Source organism: Chiloscyllium plagiosum, chromosome 36 (assembly GCF_004010195.1).
Source record: "Chiloscyllium plagiosum isolate BGI_BamShark_2017 chromosome 36, ASM401019v2, whole genome shotgun sequence".
Taxonomy (NCBI): domain Eukaryota; kingdom Metazoa; phylum Chordata; class Chondrichthyes; order Orectolobiformes; family Hemiscylliidae; genus Chiloscyllium; species Chiloscyllium plagiosum.
Window position 1 is genome coordinate 29,845,114 of NC_057745.1, and position 20,993 is coordinate 29,866,106.

General features: G+C 40.8%; 1 protein-coding gene across 2 annotated transcripts in view; it reads left to right on the forward strand.

The window, feature by feature from the left end:
- efl1 (elongation factor like GTPase 1) overlaps window positions 1-20,993 on the forward strand; it is a 262,860-nt gene that overhangs the window by 28,098 nt on the left and 213,769 nt on the right. For both annotated transcript variants that reach the window (XM_043677604.1, XM_043677605.1), the window contains one exon: window positions 18,126-18,249. In XM_043677604.1, coding sequence (XP_043533539.1) covers window positions 18,126-18,249 — 124 coding nt within the window. The remainder of the gene's footprint in view (window positions 1-18,125; window positions 18,250-20,993) is intronic.

Sequence of the window (20,993 nt, forward strand, 5' to 3'; positions counted from 1 at the left end):
TATGTTGGGAGGGAAGAGGTAAATGATCATATTAAACTGTATTTTTGCAGTCGGCTTGGAAATAGTTAGGCAAGGTCAAAATTTAAAACTCGTGCTTGAACTTGGTGCATTAGATTTGTAAATTTAAGCATTGATCATGCATATTATACCAGATTTGAATATTTCTGGAACGCCAAATATGCAGCTGTCTAGAGTTACCTGTGATGAAGCTCTTGCAGCTGGCTTAATTAACATTACCAATCAATTTTCAGTCAATAGTTTGCTTTGCTTCTTTGATTATGCAAGTGTTTTAACAATTATTTGGTACATGTATATTCAAATTTTGATACAGTCATTGGTTTCCAATCACAATAATAATTTGTCACTTACCAAAAGGGAGAAAAGTAGGATCTAGATATTAGAATGTTCTGTCGGTTTTGAGGTGAAAGGAAAGGAAGAGAACAAAATACATTGGAAATAACGGAACTTGTTAGACAATTGTGGCATTTGACTCGTATGAATCAGCTCAGTGGCAACATTCTCCAATTCAGAAGGTTGTAGTTTTAAACACCACTTCAGTGCAGTGCCAAAAGAGCTGTTGTCTTTCTGAAGAAATGTTAATCCAGCAGTCTGCCTGTTCTCTCTGGTTTCATAGAATCATTGAATGCGTTAAAGCAGGTGATCCAGCCCATCGAGCCCACAGCGATCCTCCGAAGGACATCCCACCGAAACGCACCTCCTTTCCCTATCCCTGCATTTCCCATGCCTAATCCACTTAGCCTGCATGTCCCTGGACACTATGGGCAATTTAGATTAGATTAGATTCCCTACAGCATATAAACAGACCCTTTGGTTGACCAATCCATGTAATCAGCACAGCTTTAGATTGTGGGAGGAAATCGGAGGAAACCTACGCAGACACGGGGAGAATGTGCAAACTCCATACACTCAGTTGCCTGGGGCTGTGAAGCAGCAGTGCTACCTACTGAGCACTGTGTTGCCCGTGGTTTGATTAAGCAATAGTAGTATTCAAGGAAGTGGAATGGGGTTCTTCTTGTGACCTGGCCAACATCTATGTACTGAATCAGATGAAAACAATGATTTAGTCACTTATCTTGTTTTTTTATGGGACTTTGCTGAATACATGTTGCCTACCTTGTTTTCTGTATTAAAGCAGTTATTACTCCAGAAGTACTTCAAAGTATCCACTATAAATCCACGGACTACCACAGCTATCTCAACTAGACATCCTCGCATCTTGTTTCCTGTAACGGCTCCATTCCATTCTCCCAGTTCCTCTGTCTTCATCGCAGATGTTCCGATGAGGCCAACTTTGACAAGGGAGCTTCCAAAATGCCCACCTTCTTCGTCAACCGAGGATTCCCCAGCACCGTTGTCAACTGGGCCCTCAACTGGGTCCAACTCGTCTCCTGCACTTCTCTCCTCATACCCTCTGTTCCCTCCTGCATCAGCAATAGTGTTCCCCTTGTCCTTCCTGCATTCACATCCAGAAGATCATCAGCTGCCATTTCTGCTACCTCCAGCGAGATGCCACCACCAGGCACATGTTCTCCTCCCCTCTCTTGTCCACCTTCTGCAGGGACCATTTCCTCTGGAACATCTGGGTTGACTTTTCCTTCACTCCCAAAAAGAACCCCCATCCCCATCCCACCCTCACCCCCACAGCACCCTCACCCCCATCCCCATCCCACCCTCACCCCCACACCTTGCAACCGCCAAAGATGTGACACCTGCCCATTTACCTTCTCTCTCCTGAGTATCCAAGGGCCCAAACATACCTGCCAGGTGAGGCAACACTTTACCTGCAATTCACACCATCTATTCTACTGCATTCGCTGTTCACAATGTGGTCTCCTCTACATTGGGGAAACGAGGCATAATCTGCATGGCCGCTTGGGCATTCTGCCCATAAAAATGACCCTGAGCTTTCAATTGTCTGCCTGTTTAACATGCCACCCTATTCCCTGGCCAACACTTCTGTCTCAGTTTGCTACAGTGTTCCAATGAAGCTCAGTGCAAGCTGGAAGAACAACATCTCATTTTCCACTTGGGGACCCTACAGCCCTCCGGACTCAGTACTGAGTTCAATAATTTTAGGTCCTGAATTTGCTCCATTTCCTAATCCCCACACCAGGCCTTGTCTTCACATTGTCTGCCATTCCACACCTACCTATGGTTAGTCACTAACAGTCTCCATTAACAGCTGTTCACCCGACCAGCCAGATCGTTATCGACTCCTTTGTATCTCCAAAAGGTCTTCCTTCTCTTTGGGCTCTATCCTTACCTATCATTTACTCCTTACCCCTCTACTCACCCTACCTTCTGCATATAAACCAACATTTTAGGAACATAGCTACCATGCGTTCTGAGGAAGCATCACCAGACTCGAAACATGAACTTTCATTTCTCTTCACAGATGCTCAGACTCACTGAGCTTTTCCACCAACTTCTGTTTTTGTATTACTTCATTCGTTATGATGCAATTTGGACATCTTGAAGGTGTGGAATTGGCCACATAAAAACAAGACCTCGCTTTAAAAGAAAGTTAGGAGTATGACATTGGTACATGCAACCTCAGACTAGTGACCAAGTTCATATGTCCACATTTGAATTGCACTCTGTATATCTGCACTGCAACATATCCAAATGTTATCCGATTCATGGCAACCACATTAGTGGAGTAAAGAGAAAACTAGTTTTTAAGATTGTTTCTGATGGCAGTGTGTCACTTGTGCACAGATGATGAATTCCTGATACTTTCACTTTCACTTGTCAGATGGAATGGGAGTTAATGGGTGGGGGATGTGAGATATAAGTGATAACTTCCAAAAGAAAGGATTATGTCAGGGAAACCTCTGAAATTGAGAAACAAATCAGTTAAGCTTTCTAAGTGACTTCCTCTCGTTAGACGCTGGGACTAGTTCCAAAATAGTGAAACTGACAATTATCTGTCAAGTTGTAATGTCAGATAAAATGGTAATCAAAGGCACTATATATTTTTAAAATGTAGCTGTGAGAATTTTGTTTGGAATTTTGTAAGCTTCATTTTATAGCTTAGAACATAGCAACTGAAATCAGCTGAAGTGGCAGAGTATCAGATAAAGTAGAAGACTATATGAAGTAATTTCAATTTATTAGCTTTTTAAATTCATTCACGGGGTGTGTGCATCCTTGGCTAAGCCAGCATTAATCGTCCATCTATAACTGCCTTTGAGAATATGATGGGGAATTCCTTTGTGAGCTGATGCAGTTCATTTTGCGTTGGATGCTCACGTATTTTCCCTGCATGACATTGAAGAAACAACAACATATTTCCAAGTTAGGATGGTGACTGGCTCAAAAGGGAATTTGTAGATGGGGGTTTGCTGTTTTTGTTTACCCTTATACTTTGTGGTCAGGGTTTTTGATTTGGAAGATGCTGTCAGAGAGGCCTTGGTAAGTTGCCACAGTGCATTTTATAGCTGGAATACTGTGCTGTCACTGTGTTGATGGCAAAAAAAAATGTTGCAAGGGATGGATAAGGTGCCAGTCAAACAGGTTCTGTCTTGGATGAGTTGACATTTTCTTGTGTTGTTGGAACTGCACTCATCCAGACCCATGGAGAATGATACTCTGAGAGCGATACTAAGACTGGAGGGTTTAAGTTATAAGGAGAGGCTGCATAGGCTGAAATGTTTTTCCCTGGAGTGTAGGAGGCTGAGGGATGATGTTATAGAGGTTTATAAAATCATGAGGAGCATATACAAGATGAAGAGCCACGATGTTTTTCCTCTGAATGGGACAAGTACCAAACTAGAGGGCATAAGTTCAAGGTGACTGAGGGAAAGATTTAAAAGGGGTCTGAGGGGCAACGTTTTTGCACGGAGGGTGATGCATATATGGAATGAACTACCAGAGGAAGTGGTAGAGATGAGTAGGATTACAACATTGTAATAGAGGGGAGTGTGAAGCAGGACCTGGATGTCCTTGTGCATCAATTGCTGAAGGTAGGTATGCGGGTTCAGCAGGTGGTAAAGAAGGCAAGTGGCATGTTGGCCTTCATTGCGAGAGGTTTTGAGTACAGGTGCAGGGATGTGGTGTTGCAGTTATACAGGGCCTTGGTGAGGCCACACCGAGAATATTGTGTGCAGTTTTGGTGTCTCTTTCTGAGGAAGCATGCTGTTGCTCATGAGGGAGTGCAGTGAAAGTTTATCAGGCTGATTCCGGGAATGGCCGAACTGACGTATAAGGAGAGATTGACTAGGTCAGGATTGTTTTCGCTCGAGTTCAGACGAGTGAAGGAGGGCCTCATAGAGACTTTTTAAATCCTCATGGTACTAGACAGGGTAAATGCAGGGAGGATGTTCCTGATGATGGCTGTGTCTAGAACCAGGGGGTTATAGTCTGAGGCTTTGCAGTGGACCATTTAGGATGGAGATGAGGCATTTCTTCACCCAAAGAGTGGTGAGCCTGTGGAATTCATTATCACAGGAAGTATTTGATGCCAAAACATTGAATGTATTCAAGGGGCAGCTAGATATAACAATTGGGGCAAATAGGACCAAAGATTATGGGGAGAAAGCAGGATTAGGTTGTTGAGTTGGACAATCAGCCATGATCGTGATGAATGGCACAGCAGGCTCAAAGGGTCGAATGGCATCCTCCTGCTGCTACCTTCTATGTTTCTATGTTAACGTTTTCAAAGACATTTTGACAGGTAGGTTGGATATAATAGAATTGAACTGAATTAATTGTCACGTACCCAAATGAGTGCAGTGCGAAGTTTACAAGTCACCGCCATCTTAGGTACAGATACTTCAGTCAGGAAAAATACTTAGAAAAGAAATAAAATGCCCAGCATTATAGATTGTAGAAATAAATTAGAAAATAGAGAAATAGAAAGTTCAGAATAACAGTCCTTCCAACCCAGTCCACTCACAGATGACAACCTTACTACTCCGGCCCCTAGGCACCATGGTAGGCCACAAACCTACCACCACACTGAAACAGCTCCTGATAAATTTAAAGGATCCCGTGCTAACAACCTGCAGAATGAACGCCATATACAAAATATCCTGCAACAAATGTTACATTGGACAAACGGGCAAAAAGCTAGCCACCAGGCTACATGAGCACTAACTACTCAACAAAAGACATGACCAACTATCAATAGTATCCATACACACCGAGGAAGAGGGTCAAGTTCGACTGGGATAGTACATCTATCCTGGGACAGGCTAAACAAAGAGAAGCATGTGAATTCCTAGAAGCCTGGCATTCAAACTGGAACTCCATTACCCAAACATATAGATTTGGACTTTATTTATCAACCTCATAGAAACAGAACTGGAAATAGTATAATTCACAATAACAAACCAAGACAGATAAATAGCGTGTGGAACAGAACACCAGTGCTTCACCGGAGGCTCACTAATGATGTTACCTCGCATGGTGACAAAACTTCTGAAAACTTCAAATCCACCAGCTCGGCTAGAAAATTTACAACCTGATCCACAACCTGTGCTACAAATCTTCTCCAAAATCCCCCTCTATGCTGGCACCTAGCCTCCAGTCTGTGCTGGACCTTGACTCCAGACCATGCCAGGCTTCACTACTAGGCTCTTGACGCTGGGAGACCGCTCTAGAATCACTGCCGAGCCATAAGTCCATGCTGAGGCCACATTGGGCCGTAAGATGTCCATGGGCTATCGAAGGGCCATCGAAGCCGTGGGGACCGCCAGTCCAGGCTGGGATAGGAAAGGTTTAGAGAGATATGGGGCAAATGTAGGCAAGTGGAACTATTTCAGTTTAGGGAACCTGGTCGGCATGGATGTGTTGGGCCGAAGAATCTTTTCTGTGCTGTATGACGATGTGCCTTGTGGATAGTGGACAGCCACTTCTGAGTCAGGTAGTGAGTTACTTGCTGTGGAATTCCCAGGCTCTGAATTCTCCTTGTATTCTCAGTATTTATGTGGCTGATTCAGTTCAATGATAACTTGCAGGATGTTGATAGTGGAGGATTCAATTATGGTCATGTAATTGAATGTCAGAGAAGGTGATTGGATTGTCCTTTTTTTTGAGATGGCCATTGCCTGGTACCTGTGTGGTGTGAATGTTACTTGTCAACCTGATCCTGGACGTTGACCTTGTCTTGTTACAGCTGCTTCTGCATCTGAGGAGTTACAAATGATGCTGAATTTTGTGTAGTCATCAGCAAACATCCCCATTTCTGACTTTACAATGGAGACAAGGGAATTGAAGCAGCTAAAAATGTTTGCATCCTGAGGAACTCCTTCAGAGGTGTCTTTGAACTGAGATGATTGGCCTCCAACTACCACCTCATTTGTGTTGAGTATGACTCCAACCAACAGAGTTTACCCCTGATTCCTACTGATTCCAGTTTTGCTAAAGTTCCTTGATGTCAGATTCTGATGACCATGGCAGTCACCTGTTGTTAACTTCTCTAAATAACCAGTCAATTTTTTTAGCATATTTTTCTGAACTTAAAGAAACTTTATCTCATTCACATGTCATTGGACGTCCTGTAGTAGAATCAGTTTATTGCAGCCAGAACTAAACATAATAGCTAACCTCTTTGGCTGTGTGGCGAGTTGATATGAGTCAGTTTTTGTGGTATGATTTTCTTCATTTGTGTGTTCATCATTTGGCTGTTTTTATGCAGCTAATCAATTAAATAATTAATATTCCTTTCACTTTGCATGGGCAGTTCAGTGTAGAAAAGTTGACTGAGAAGTTTCACATGATACATGACCAGAGAAGGTTTGGAGGGATATGGGCCAGGAGCAGGCAGGTGGGACTAGTTTAGTTTGGAATGGTGTTCAACACCAAAGGGTCTGTTTCCATGCTGTATGACTGAATCATTGTTTCTCATGTGGGTGCTTGGAGTTAGACTGCATAGAAATTCTTTCATGGGATGTGAACATTGCTGGCAAGGCTCGCATTTGATGCTCATCCAATATTCCTCTTGAGCACGTGATACCTTGAAGTGCTGCAGTCTGAGTGATGCAGCTATACGAAACAATGCTGTTAGAAAGGGCATTCCAAATCATTGACTCAGTGCCTGAAGGAAGAACAATTGTAGTTCCAAGTCATGATAGTGTTCGGTGGGAGGGAAACTTACAGGTAGTAAGTGGTGCTCCCATGCTGTTGTTGCCCTTCTTGAGATGTTGTGGAGGCTTGTGTGATGGAGTGTGTCAGAAAGAACTGGAAGGGAGGGTAAGGGTAGAACTGTAGGAAATGGATTGTACACTTCTTGAGGCCTTTATCAAACATGATGAGGGAGGCGGAAATCTTTTAGGCATGTCAGAAAGACTGTGGGGGAAAATCAGAACAAATGTGATGGAGACAGAGAAACTGGGAGAATAGTTTGGAGTTTTACAGGAATCAAGGTGAGGGAGTGTTGACAAGGTAACTGAGGGAATAGGTGGACTTGTGAATAAATATTAGAAGGACAGAAGAGGAAGTGTTAGAGATGGACCATGTATAGATGAGAGAGGATGGATATTGGAAGCAATTGATGAATTGTTCAAGTTCCAGGTAAGAACAAAGAGCAGCTCTGATACAACCATTTTGCGAACTGGATAAAAAGTTGGGGAAGGGAGGCCTCAGTATAAGTGGAACAAGGAATCGTCCACACATCCCAAAAAGAGATGTACATAAGTAGGACCCTTGCAGGTGTGCATTGCAACATCTTTTAATTTTGAAGCGTTTGAATGAATTAAAGGAGAAATTTTCAGAAAACAGGCTTAGTCAGCCAGAGGAGAGTGTTAGTGGGTAGGATCTGTTAGAGTCTCTCTTCAAGAATGAAATCAAGAGCCCTTGGACATCAATGGATGATTGAGGTGTAGGTAGTGAAGAGGAAACATTCAGGGCAGGAAACTGAATATTGAAAATGAATAAGTTCAGTACATAGCTTAAAAATTTATATTTGTGCATACCTGATCAAATTTCTCACCCTCCTAAATTCTTTGTTTGTTGAATTGCTTTCTTTGGCTTTTCTTTTATATGTATAAGTCATAGCTGTGTTCTGCATGGCAAGGGAGCCACAGCTGATGAATTTGTAGGTATTTTTGATCAACCTGTTCAGATGTGTTATGACACATTTCTGGCGGAGGCGAAATTTGAACCCAGATGTTGTGGTTCAGGGACAGGGACTGTATGCTGTATGACTCTAACTCCATATAGCTGCAAGAAGTCTTCAGAATGTGCATGCAGAAAAATGTACTATGTGTGCAGTAGTGCATGTAGCCAGGAGATGGGGCAATAGTCTCATGGGTGGCTAAGCTTGTATTGGGATAGCTGTGATGAAGCTGGCAGTAATTGTTCCTCTGCTTCTGAATCCAGTATCTTTCAAATCATTTGCGTTCTGGCATCAGAGTTGCTTTTTTTTATCTTATGAATGAGATGTATAAGCCTTCATTTATTGTCTTAACTAGAATTTTATCAGATGCACTTGAATAAAGTTTTCAGTTACTAAAAGCAGCAAAAAACTGTTATGGTTTGCCTAGAATGCTAAAAGACTCAGTGTGCTGTTGCTACAGATGGAGCTCATCATCAGAGATGGCGAAGAACTATAATAGGCCACAAAGACTCAGACATAGTAGGAAAGCAAAACGAAATTTAAGAATAAACACACTGATAGTTTCAAGCTGGTGAGTTATTTTATATTTTAGCTTATGAAATGCAACGAACTCAGCCATGGCTAATTAGCAAGTGGAATTTTTTAGCGCTACTTTGAAGGTAGGTACTTTTGCAAAGTTTCATTTTGTGGATGATGTAGTTTGTGCTTTTTCATGTTTAAATTATTAAGTATTCATCTTTTAACACTGCAATTAACATGTTAATCACCTTTTGCAAATCCATGTTTCAATATATTAATATATTAATTCTTTTGACTTGTTAAAGCGATTTGCAGTCTGTAGATACTAAATTAATTTGAACTCTACGTCTTCCTCGGCTGTGCAGCTATTCTATTATTTTGTTTCTCTGATCACTGAAATAATATTTCATAAGTTGTCATAAACCATATGGCACAGGCATGTGATGCACAGCATTCTACTGAAACTTGCTGATGTTTCAACTAGCTGCTCTTTGTTTTGTCAAGATATGACAATGAATAGAGAAACAGGAAGATAGAGTACGTTCAAAGTTGAGACATGCTGTCAGAACACTAAGGTATATTTAATCACAAGGTGCGGGATACACATCCATGTTATTCAGTAATCAGTGAAGCTTTTTGTGTAAATGTCAATGGCATATTTCTGTGATTTAAAGGTGATCTGGAATTCCATTTCTGTACTGTATCAAATGCATTAAAACTTTCGTATGATGGTGGAATCAGAATCACATAAAACTAACCTACTCACCAATCTTTAAGCAGACTTAATTCTACTCATTCTTCATACCTTAAAAAGGTATTCATAATTAAGTATGCATTATACATGTTTGTGTATAAGACCCTTATCATTGTCCATTCATTTTTAGTGATTTGTGATCCTTGGTCAGGTTTAACTTGCTTTTGCTTATAGCATTAGAAGAAACCTTGGTTGTTATCAGTCCATATGCTTTTTCATAACTTTCTCTCGCTGCCCTAACCTTGTTTTGATTGCAATGCATTGACCCATTCCTAGTTTGCATGTGCATAGTCTGGATGCATATAGGTATCACATTCGCCTTTCTCATGCAAGGCTTAGTAATATGAGTGCCAACTCTGCTGTAGGACTTGAGTACATAATTCAAGCTGTTGCTTTAGCACAGGACTGAGGAGAGCTAAATGATTAGAGGTGCTGTCTTTTAAACGTTAAATGAGATTGTCTTCTTTTCACTGAGCATAAAGTTGTAAAGGTCTTGAATATTCCTTAAGCAGTGCCAACAAAATAGATTAGCTGTTCATTATCTGATTGGATAGTTATGAATCCTATTTATACTCATTTCTCAAAATAACAGGAGCAACTGGAAGTGTTTCGGGATACCCGAGTGCATAAAATTGCAATACAGGTGCAACTTCTTTATTACTGAGAGTTCAAATGAAGTTAGGAGTAGTTGATGCTATGTCTGTTAGTGGGTTTTAATTTTCACTTGCACTATTCTGAAACCTCACTCTGGGATAGTGTGGGCAGCACCAAGCCTTGATGTAATGAATAATGTGCAGGTTGATGTTGGTTTGCCAGTGGTAATGGGTGGGAAAAAAATAATTTGGTATGAATAATACTGACTCTTTGTTCAGTCTGAGGGTGACATGGTTTCATAGACTGGAACTGTTCTCTGACTCAAAGGTGCAGATGGAAATCCATCCTGGGATTTTTTTAAAGGCCTGGTGATGGAAAGTGAAGAGTCAGAAAACTATTATAATTATTTCAGATGTTCTGAATTTCAGGCAGCTACTTTTTTTGGTCAGACTGAGTATCCCTTATGTTTTTTTTTCTGGTCTGCTTCTGTATAATGTTGTATTTTACCGAGAGGACATTGTTTCCCTTCTTGACAGACCTTTCTCCATAATATCTTGATTCTTTGCGCTTGGGTACATACTGTCCAACTGATTCACCTTTAACATTTGTAAAATGATTTATCATTGGCAGTGCCTCCAATCTCCATTTCAAAACTTGGCCCTCTGAATACTGCTGAAATGTGTGGTCCGTTTGGTTTCATACCTGCACAGTTTCCCAGTTCATATTGAAAGTTATCTGGAGGCCAGTATTGATTAGGGGATCAGCTACTGTGAATCCTCAGTGAGAGTCATTCACAAATCAATTCTGATCCAGTCTGGCCTACATGTGACTCCAGACCCACAACAATGTTACTCATAACTGCCCTCTTAGCAACTGGGGATAGTCAATAAATGTTGGCCTAGTCAGTGATGCCCACCTCCTGTGAATGAATAAAAACAAACTTGTAGATCCACAATTCAGTATTTTAAGCTATACAGTTTTCAGTTGTTGCCTTCAAGTTTCAATTTTTATATTGTCTTTTTAAAAAGCATATTTGTAATATAGTCAAACCTGCTTTGTTTATGTTGCTGGAATTTGGCAGGTATAACTTTAGTAAGAGTATAACTTTACTTAACTCAATCCCTGTTGAGTTAACCCTAATTTAGCATTTTTAAAGAATAGAACCAATTGCTAAAGTTTTGCTACACTCTCTGTAGTATACTTCTGACATTAAATGTGACTGCACTGGAGTTAAGTGTATATGTCTACATTTATGTCTAAAATTAGTATTGGCCTGCTGGTCTTTCATTGCAATTAAAACAAAAGTCCTAGCAAAGTTACTTTGTCCCTGAATTCATAAATACCTGATTATATCTGTTGTTTCACTCCCTGGGCAGATAGAATGAAACTTCTGCAGGTGAACAGCCAAAATTGTGTCATCGCAGAAATTTTTCATACAACCATGTTGAGGTGAATTTATCAACTAACTTTGGACAAAGTTACAAGAGTTCAGAAGTGGAAACCCTGTTCAATTTATAACTGAACCTAAATCCTCCCAACATAGTACTGCAAGCTGTATCCTCCATGGAGAGTTTGGTTTATGAAGTGCATTTCCTATAGCTGTATGACTTAACTTCCTGATCTCATTTTATTGCTTAACCTGAAGAGGCAAATAATATATGGAACACAAGAAGCTGCATGATAGGGCAGCAACTGTAAATTATTTGTTTATTATGCTGTGTTGGGATGTTGCAGATGTTGAAAGGGCTGTTTTGTACATCTATTTGTGCACTTTGGTGAATAGTTTATATTGGCTTTATCTTTAATAGGGCAAAATATCAGGGAATATTTAACATAATCAAATATTCTAAGGTGCTTTGTAAAACATAATATGAAACCCAACCACATAATTAGGCCAGATGACCAAAGGTCTGATCAAAGAGGATAAGTGATAAGGCAAGTCCTAAAAGAAGGAAGAGTGGTCTAGATTTGGAGATGTTCAGAAAAGTTTGAATATTCAATCATCTTTTCCTTTTAAACTTAACATTTCTGATGCAAGTGTTGGCTTTGAACAGAAAACTGATGATAATGTTGAAGCTGATATGTTGTTTTGTGGTACAGCATGTTTTAGAATGGGACAATTCCAGCTTGAGTCTCTAATCCATTCTTATTAGGACCTCTGAGAGCCAGGGAGACCCAAAATTTGCAACTTGATACTGCCAGAATACAGGCGCTCCAACAAATTGTTGCAAAATTCTGTTATTATACTTGCTTTGCGTATGATTAGCAGATTTACTTCACTGTTGGGGTGGCCAAGATAACGGTGTAGATTTAATGTCACTGGACTACTAATCAAGCCAGTAGAGAGTGCAGGAGGGCATGCCGGGATTAGCACCAGGCATATTTAAAAATGAGGACAACCCGATAAAGCTACAACACAGGACTCCTTTTCTTTCTGAGGAAAACACCCATGTGGCCAATTGAGCATTAACAAGCAAAGCATGTTATCATAAGTAAGCGGTGATGTTAGCGATAGTAGGAGGGGACTAAACCAAAATGGAGTTGGAGGGGGAACTTGGAATTCCTTGTATTCCAAACTGTGAAAATATCAGACAATAGAAGAGCTAAGTGATTCCACAACCAACAAATCATATCTTAAGCTCTGAAGACCTGCCACATTTAGTAATTAATGTTGTAGTGCAATTAAACAATTCACTATAGGAGGAAACTTCACAAATATTCCCATCCTCTACAATGGGGCAGCCCAGAATATCAGTGCAAAAGGTACATTTCCAACAACCTTCAGTCAGAAGTGCTAAATGTATATTTAGACCCCACCAGTGGTCTCCAACTTCACAGATGCCAGTGTTCAGTCAATTTGATTCATTCCATACAATATCAACAAATGGTTGAAGTCGCTGGATATTGTAAATCTACAGGTGCTGACAACATTCCTGTGCTTTAGAACTTGACGTGTCTCTAGCCAAATGCTCTAGTACAGCTGCAACACTGACATTCCACCATCTATGTGGAAAATGGCCCTTTTACGAAAAAGCAGGACAAATCTAACCTAGCTAAATAGCATCCCATTAGTCTACTTTTGATCAGGAGTAAAGTAATGCAAGATGTCATCAATAATGCTATCAAGCAGCACTTGCTTAGCAGCAATCTTACTCACTCGCACTCAGTTCAGATTCTGCCAGGACCAGTTGGCTTCTGACCTCATTAAAGTGTTGGTTTGTACATGTACCACAGAGTTGAACCTCACAGGGAAGCTGAGTGTGATGACAGCAAGACTGCATTCTGACTGCAAAGAGCCCTAGCAACACTGGAGCCCATGGGAATAAATGGGAAAGTTCTCTGCTAATTGAAATTATACTGAGCATAAACGAACATGCTGTGGTTGTAGGAGGTCAGCCATCTATGCCGCACAATATTACCTCATGAGTTCTTCAGGGTATTGTCCTCGGCTTAATAACCTATGGTTGCGTCATCAATGACTCTCCCTTTGTCATAAGATCAGCAATGTAGATGTTTGTTGATGATTGCACTATGTTCAGCACCATTTATGATTCCTTAGATACTGAAGCAGCCCATGCCTAAAGGCAACAAGAGCTCAACAATATTTGAGCTGACAAGTGAAAGTTCTACTCAGCTGTTACCATTTCCAGCAAGAGAGAATCCAGTCATTACTCCTTAACATTTAATGGCATTTTCATTGCAAAATTATCAATTATCAACATCCTAGGGATCATAGTTGACCAGAAACTAAGCTGGGCTAGCCATATAAGTGTGGCTACAAGAGCAGGTCAGAAGTTAGGGATAGTGCAGTGAGTTACTCACCTCCTGACTCCTCAAAGCCTACCATTGTCTACAAGTTGCAAGTCAGCAATATGGTGGAATACTCCACACTTGCCTGGGTAAGTAGCATTATTCAGGTCAAAGCCCACTTGATTGGTACCAAATCGGCAAATATTCACCCCCTTCACTGTCAATGCACAGTAACGGCAGTTTGTGCTGTCTGCAAAATGCACTGCAAAAGTTCACCAAGTTTCTTTAGACAGTGTCTTACAAACTCACAACTCACATCTCAAAGGATAAGGGCAATAGATACATGGGAATGACACCACCTGAAAGTTCTTCTCCAAACCACTCACCATCCTGACTTGGAGATATGTGCTGTTTCTTCACTGTCAGTCAGTCAAGATCCTCCTAACAGCATTGAGGGTCTACTTACAGCGGCAATTCAAGAAGACAGCTCAGCATTATCTTTTACAGGGTAATTAATTGTCTTTTTTTTGGAGGGTGGCGTCGATGTCAATAAGTGCTGGCCCAGCAAAGGAGGTTCATATCTTCTGAAGGAATAAAAAAAGGCTGATGTTCTGAAGACGTGGGATCAAATCCCACTGCAGCATCTATGGGGAAACTAAATTTAATCTGTAAATCTGGAATTGAAAGCTAACTTTAATGTGATAACCATCATCAATTAATGTAACAGTCCATCTGGTTGACTCATGTTCTTTAGAGAAGACAATCTGCCCTCCTTCCCTGGTCTGGCCTGCATTACTGTGGGCCTGCAGTCTTATGTAGTTGACTCTTAACTGCCCACTGAAACGGCCTAAGGAGCCACTCATTCAAAGGCAATTCACGTCTGTCTGGAGTTTGCATGTTCTCCCTGTGTCTGCATGGGTTTCCTCCTGGTTGCTGTGGTTTCCTCCCACAGTTCAAAGATGTACCGTCTAAGTGGATTGGCCATGCAAAATTGTTCATTGTGTCCAGGGATGTGCAGGATAAGTGGATTAGCCATGGGCAATGCAGGATTACAGCGTTAGGGTAGGGTGTGGGTTGGGTGGGCTGCTGTTCGGGGGTTGATGGGTTGAATGCCCTGATTCTATGACAATTTAAGGATGGGTGACAAAAGTTGGCCTGGCCAGTGATGCCCATATCCATGAAAGAAGAAAGAAAAGTAAATAAATGGAACAGTTTCTTTAAGTTCCTCTTCTGAACTTTGAGGACTGGGAAGTAGCCACAAACAATAGAAGGATCTTCACAGCACTGTTAAATATTTCAGTCTTTTGGCTAAAACATTGTTAAAATGATTTTGATTTTGGCTTCATAATTTAGGTTGACTTTTTTTTGTCTGTGACAAGATCCAGACATGTTTAGGGAGTTACACTGAAGCTGTCATTTTTAAAATCATGGAAATGAGGATAGCACATCTTTCTTGACGTGCTGTGGCCTGTCCCTCCTGTGTTTGCATCATGATGTTTTATGTAGGTGCGTGGAATCCACAAAGTTTCAATTAGTGCAGAATAAACAATTAATATATCCTTGGCTCTTCATTGATGGCTCCATTGCTTCTCCCATTGCAAAGGGTTTGCTTGAGTTATAATGGTGGCGTATTGCCAAAACCAGTTGGCTGGCTAGCTCCTAGTTCATGTTTTTGTTGCTGCTTAAGTGCTTGGCTCAGATTTCCTGCTGATTAATGGAGAAACACCCAGTGCTATGGAATATTTAAATCTGCTGCCTTAACTGCAAGCATAAGTATAGACCGGGAGGCAGCTGATCTACAAATTCTGTCCCTTAGCCTGCATATTGTACCTGAGTGACATGAAATCAGTCACTAACTGACTAATCATTCATCATCTTATTTGTTCTGAACATTGTGCAGAACTGTGAAGTACAATGAATGTGGAGGACCAGTGGTTACTTGGTGCTCAGTGCATTTCATGAGTATGGTACTCTATTATTTCGGGAAGAACCTTATTTGCTAGGACAAATGTTTGGCACAACATCGTGGGCCGAAGGGCCTGTTCTGTGCTGTATTGTTCTATGTTAATGGTGCCTCAGATCTTTGAGGGGTGGTGTGTCCTTTTTTGTTGCAGTGCGTGTATCTGTTTTGTAGTTCAGCTAAATCAAAGTGTGTGCCTCTCACATCTTCCAGCTTTTTAAACCACCCATGCCAGTAAATGCACAAAGACCAAAATTTATATGGCAGAATCAGGCAGACATATTATACTCGAGTATTGCTGCACTATTAGAACTGCTGTCATTCAGATGAGATGCTAAACCAAAGTCCTGCCTGCTCTTTTGGAATTGTCAAAGCTTCTTTGGTATTATTAGAACTGATGGAAGTTCTTCGTGGATTGGTGCACCATATTTATTCAGCATTGAAATGTGAAGACACGGTCATTATAACATTGCTTTTGGTGGATCTTGTTGTGTGTCAGTATGTTGTCACATTTTCTACATTAAATTGGGACAGGTCCTCTAGAAATACAAGTTTGTGTTCCTTTTACATTGAGTTTCATCTATAACATACATGTGGATCTTTTCATGGCTTGTTGCAGGTCCAACTTGAGCTGTACGCGAGTGCTATCCTTCCATGCTGGGTCCCCCAAAAAATTGGGAGTCCTGTCTTTATTATTTCAGCGAACCTGAATATAATCTCATGGGACAGCAACATATCTTTCGAAATAACACTTGAAAGCCTTCCCAATTTGATTCTGAGTTCGGTAACTTGAGATCATAATCTCTGCGTATTTTTCCAGGCTGGAAGCTGTTTGCATCTGCTATTCCCATTTGCATATTTTGTGCCAGGTTTTGTCTTTTTTTCGGCTTTCCTTTCACCATCTCATTTTGCCTAGCATCATCCATCCTTATTTTTTAATCTCAAGTGTGATCTGCCATGTCATGATCTTCCCTTTTGACTTTTATTTCGCACTCTTCTTTTCCCTGCCTCTGTACTTTGAACCTGAAATGAACCTAAGTTTGTTTTCCTTTCTGCAGATGCTGCATTATCTATGGAGAATTTTTTTTCTGATTTCCAGAATCAGCTGTGATTTGCTTTTGTACTTGTGTTATTTTGACAGTTTAGAATTCTTGGTCCAACAACATATCTAATTTAAAATTCTCACAATTGTGTTCAAATTTCTCCAAATTTCTCCTATTTCCAAATCCACCTCTTCCCTTTGCAGTACTCCATCTTGTGCATTCCTCATTTCCTCTGATGCGTTCAGCTCCCAAGGCTTCAAATTCTGACTTTTTCCTCCCTAAACCTGTCACTCTTACTGTGAACCCTCATTTTAACATTCCTGAAAACTTATCTCTTTGATTTGCTCCCCCTTTCCAATTTCTTTTAAATGGTTAATATCAAATTCTATTAGGTCTTGGTAAAATTTCTTGAAACATTTTATATCATATTAGCTGCATAATTGAAAACTATTACTGACTAAGACAGTGGCATTCTAGAATTAACAGGAAAGCCGTGTTCAAGGGAAATTAATGCCTCAGATTGAACCTCCTACTTCCCTTTCTGGTGTCCCTGTTCAGTTCAACCAAGACCAGACTCCACTTCCCTCCCATCTTGGCTCATGCTTCTTTGTCAAGCCTCAGTTTCTCTTTCACTTATGTCAAATTACAGTAATTCTGAGATAGGTACACTCTGGCTGTGTTGCCACTTATATGAAAATAAATTTGTGCAGCTGTCTGATCATGTCATTTATCCACCAAGATAGTTGGGTTACGGTTTGTAGTGCAAGTCAGCCTGCCATTTTAATCAATTCTTTCAGAACTGAAATATATGTTTTTCCCAATTTTGAACAAGATGAAAATTGTTTTCTTCACTGTACTTGCTTCAGTGACTAAAACTGGAAAATACTGAATATGTTAGCACAGAAGTTCGCTCAGTTGTAATGTTCACTGTAGTTAAATACCCATGCTTGTGGTCATAATCTTGTGTGAAGACCAGGTAGGTATGAGTTGATTACCAGAACCAGAGGGGTAGTTTGGATTTGAGTTATGGTTGGGAAGGGTGAGAAAAATGTTAATCGGAAACTAGACTTATATTTAGCATTTGCCTTGTATAGTTTGCTTAGATGAAGCATTCCTTTGTTTTGCCTGAAACATGTGCTAAAGTTGCAACCTTAGAAGAGCTACTCCTACTGAATTATTGTGATTTGTTTCTTAATAATACCCATTCTTATGGCTTTTGAGTAAGATTTGTACTGTGTGCGCTTTCATCTAATCATCTCACCTGGTTTTGAACCATCATCCCAGGTTTTACTTTGGTATCCACTGCTAAGTGCTGGAATCATCAGTATTTCATTTCCTGCACCCTTACATTAATGCAATATGTGATCTACAGCTGGTGGTCTCCACCATAGAAATTGATGAGGAAGTCTTTATCTTTGGTTACAGGATTGAACAGTTTGCCCAGATGTACAGCCAGAAGGTGGGTATTAGTGCACAAGTGTTGCTGAAAACTCTCTGGGGTGACTACTATCTGAACACAAAGGCAAAGAAGATAATGAAAGGAGCACAGGTATGTTGATCATTTACTGACAGTGCCACTAAATGTTAACCTGCATTTAAAGCAGCATAAGGCGAGCCCTAGATTAACAGTATTTGTTTTATTTGTTTATTTATCAGAAGTATGCTAAGATTGTATGAGCCCCTTAATTTCTCTTCATGAATATTCCTCTTGTGGTACTGGTAATAGTCCCAGGTTTGATTTATGTATTGGGCTACTGGCCAGCTTTTACTGACTTGGCTATGGTACAGTTTGATTTTGTGACCCCAATCTGTGTTGGACCAACTAGACAGTGTTCCGTTGACTCAATATCTAGTGATTCCTGCCCCAAATTGGGTATTTGGATTAGGATGATATTAGCTATGGTCATACAGCCGGTTAGGAGTCACATTTAAATATTGACTGCATATTTCTGGATACCGTTGGATGATCCATATACAGGAGAGGGCAGATTGGATATGATCAACAGGAAGGAGAATTTACCAATAAACAGAGCGCCTGTCATTGTAGCTTTAGACATATTTAATGTTGTGCAACAATTTACCTGTAAAGATTTTCTTGACAAAGAGAAAATTGTTGACCTTGCACTCTTTTTAGCTGTAATGCATATTTGATAATGCACTCAGCTTAGTGTAAATTGATGCTGTCAAAACTTATGACCATAGTATATCGGATACAACTTTCCATTCCCAATAGATGATAACAGATTTAAGGTGATAAAGGGAATGTGTAATCTGTAATCCTATGTGGAATAGTTGGGCCCACATTGACAGAGCTGCCTTGCCAGGAGTTTTTCTGCCCTTTTAATGTCAATGGATACAAAATGGTATTCCTGATAAATCATCTGCTACATGGAAGTCCCTGTAGCTGAGACCCTATGGGTTCCAGGGATATTTGGCAAATTGGACCTACATTGGCTGAGTGGCAGAGAGCAGAGGGTGATAGTTGGGAGGTACTTTTCTAACTGGTAGTCTGTGTGCATTGGGGTCCTGCAGGAGTCAATGTTGGGGCCTTTGCTATTTGTGGTTCAGACTAAAATGGAGCATGATTGGTCAGTGAGTTGTCAGATGTTACAAAAATTGATTGGGTGGTAAGTAGAGAGGAAGGTAACTTTTGATTACAGGAGGATATTAATGGGCTGGCCAGATAGGCTAATCAGTGGCAAATGGAAATCAGTTTGGATAAATGTGAGGTGATGCATGAGGATAAGCAAGGGGAAGGAATGCATGATGAATGGTAAGACCTTGGAAAACACTGAGAATCAGAGGGTGTGCCTGAACACCAGTCCCTGAAGGTGTCAAGATCCGTGCATAAATGTTTAAGAAGGCACATGTGGTACTTTCCTTTATTAATCAAGGCATTGAGTTTAAAAACAGTGAGATTATGCTGGAACTGGACTAACCATAGCCAGACTATTATGTGCAGTTCTGGAATCCACATTATAAGGAGACGTAATAGAATTGGGGAGAGTGCAAAGGAAATTTACCAGGATGTTGCCTGGACTGGACAGTTTGTTATGAAGAGAAGTTGGACAGACTGGTGTTGCTTTCCTTGGAGCAGAAGAGATTGAGAGATAACGTGATTGTGATTTATAAAATAATGAGGGGCATAGAGTAGAAGCCTTCCAGACAAGATGAGGTCAGTGACTGTCTTGGAAATAGTGTCATGATGGTTGGTGATGGTTTTATGGTCCAGAGAGAGATATGAAAAGTATCTGAAGGTTGGTGTTTAGCCTTTTCGAGGCAAGAGTTTGGTATGTTAGACCACTCTTGTCAGAAAGTTTCATAACAATGTCAGGATAGATTAGAGAAAACAGAATGTAGCACCTTCAGAGAAGGCATATTGGCGTGAATGAGGAGGGAGTAGAGAACTTAAATGGCTAATGTCATGCCAATAGTTCTCAGTAAATGAAATCTGGTACAGATAAGAGTCCGTAGGGGAGAGAATACTGAGGATGAGTCCTGCCCAAAGAAGTGCACATGGAGGCAAAGAGAACGGGGAAAGAGCTCTATGTCATGCCATGCTCAAAATTTATTAAAATGGAGGTAGAAGACGATAAAATAGAATAATTTCCTGAACACATTGTTCTGCATCAAAAAAGGGAAGGTCAGATGCTGATGTGAAAAGGTGCAATAAATTGGAATCTGAAGAATGGAACAAAATAAACAAAAGGACTGGAGCGCGGTTAGTATCCACGAGTTATTGGATTGGCGATCTTTACATAGAACATAGAAGAATACAGCGCAGTACAGGCCCTTCGGCCTTCGATGTTGCGCTGATCCAAGCCCACCTAACCTACACTAGCCCACTATCCTCCAAATGCCCATAATGAGGGAGAGTCCACCATTGCTACTGGCAGGGCATTCCATGAACTCATGACTCGCTGAGTAAAGAACCTACCCCTAACATCTGTCCTATACCTACCCCCCCTTAATTTAAAGCTATGCCCCCTTGTAATAGCTGACTCCATACGTGGAAAAAGATTCTCACTGTCGACCCTATCTAAACCCCTAATCATCTTATACACCTCTATCAAGTCACCCCTAAACCTTCCTTTCTCCAATGAAAACAACCCCAAGTGCCTCAACCTTTCCTCATACGATCTTTCTACCATACCAAGCAACATCCTGGTAAACCTCCTCTGCACCCGCTCCAGTGCCTCCACATCCTTCCTATAGTATGGCAACCAAAACTGCACACAATACTCCAGATGCGGCCGCACCAGAGTCTTACACAACTGCAACATGACCTCAGTA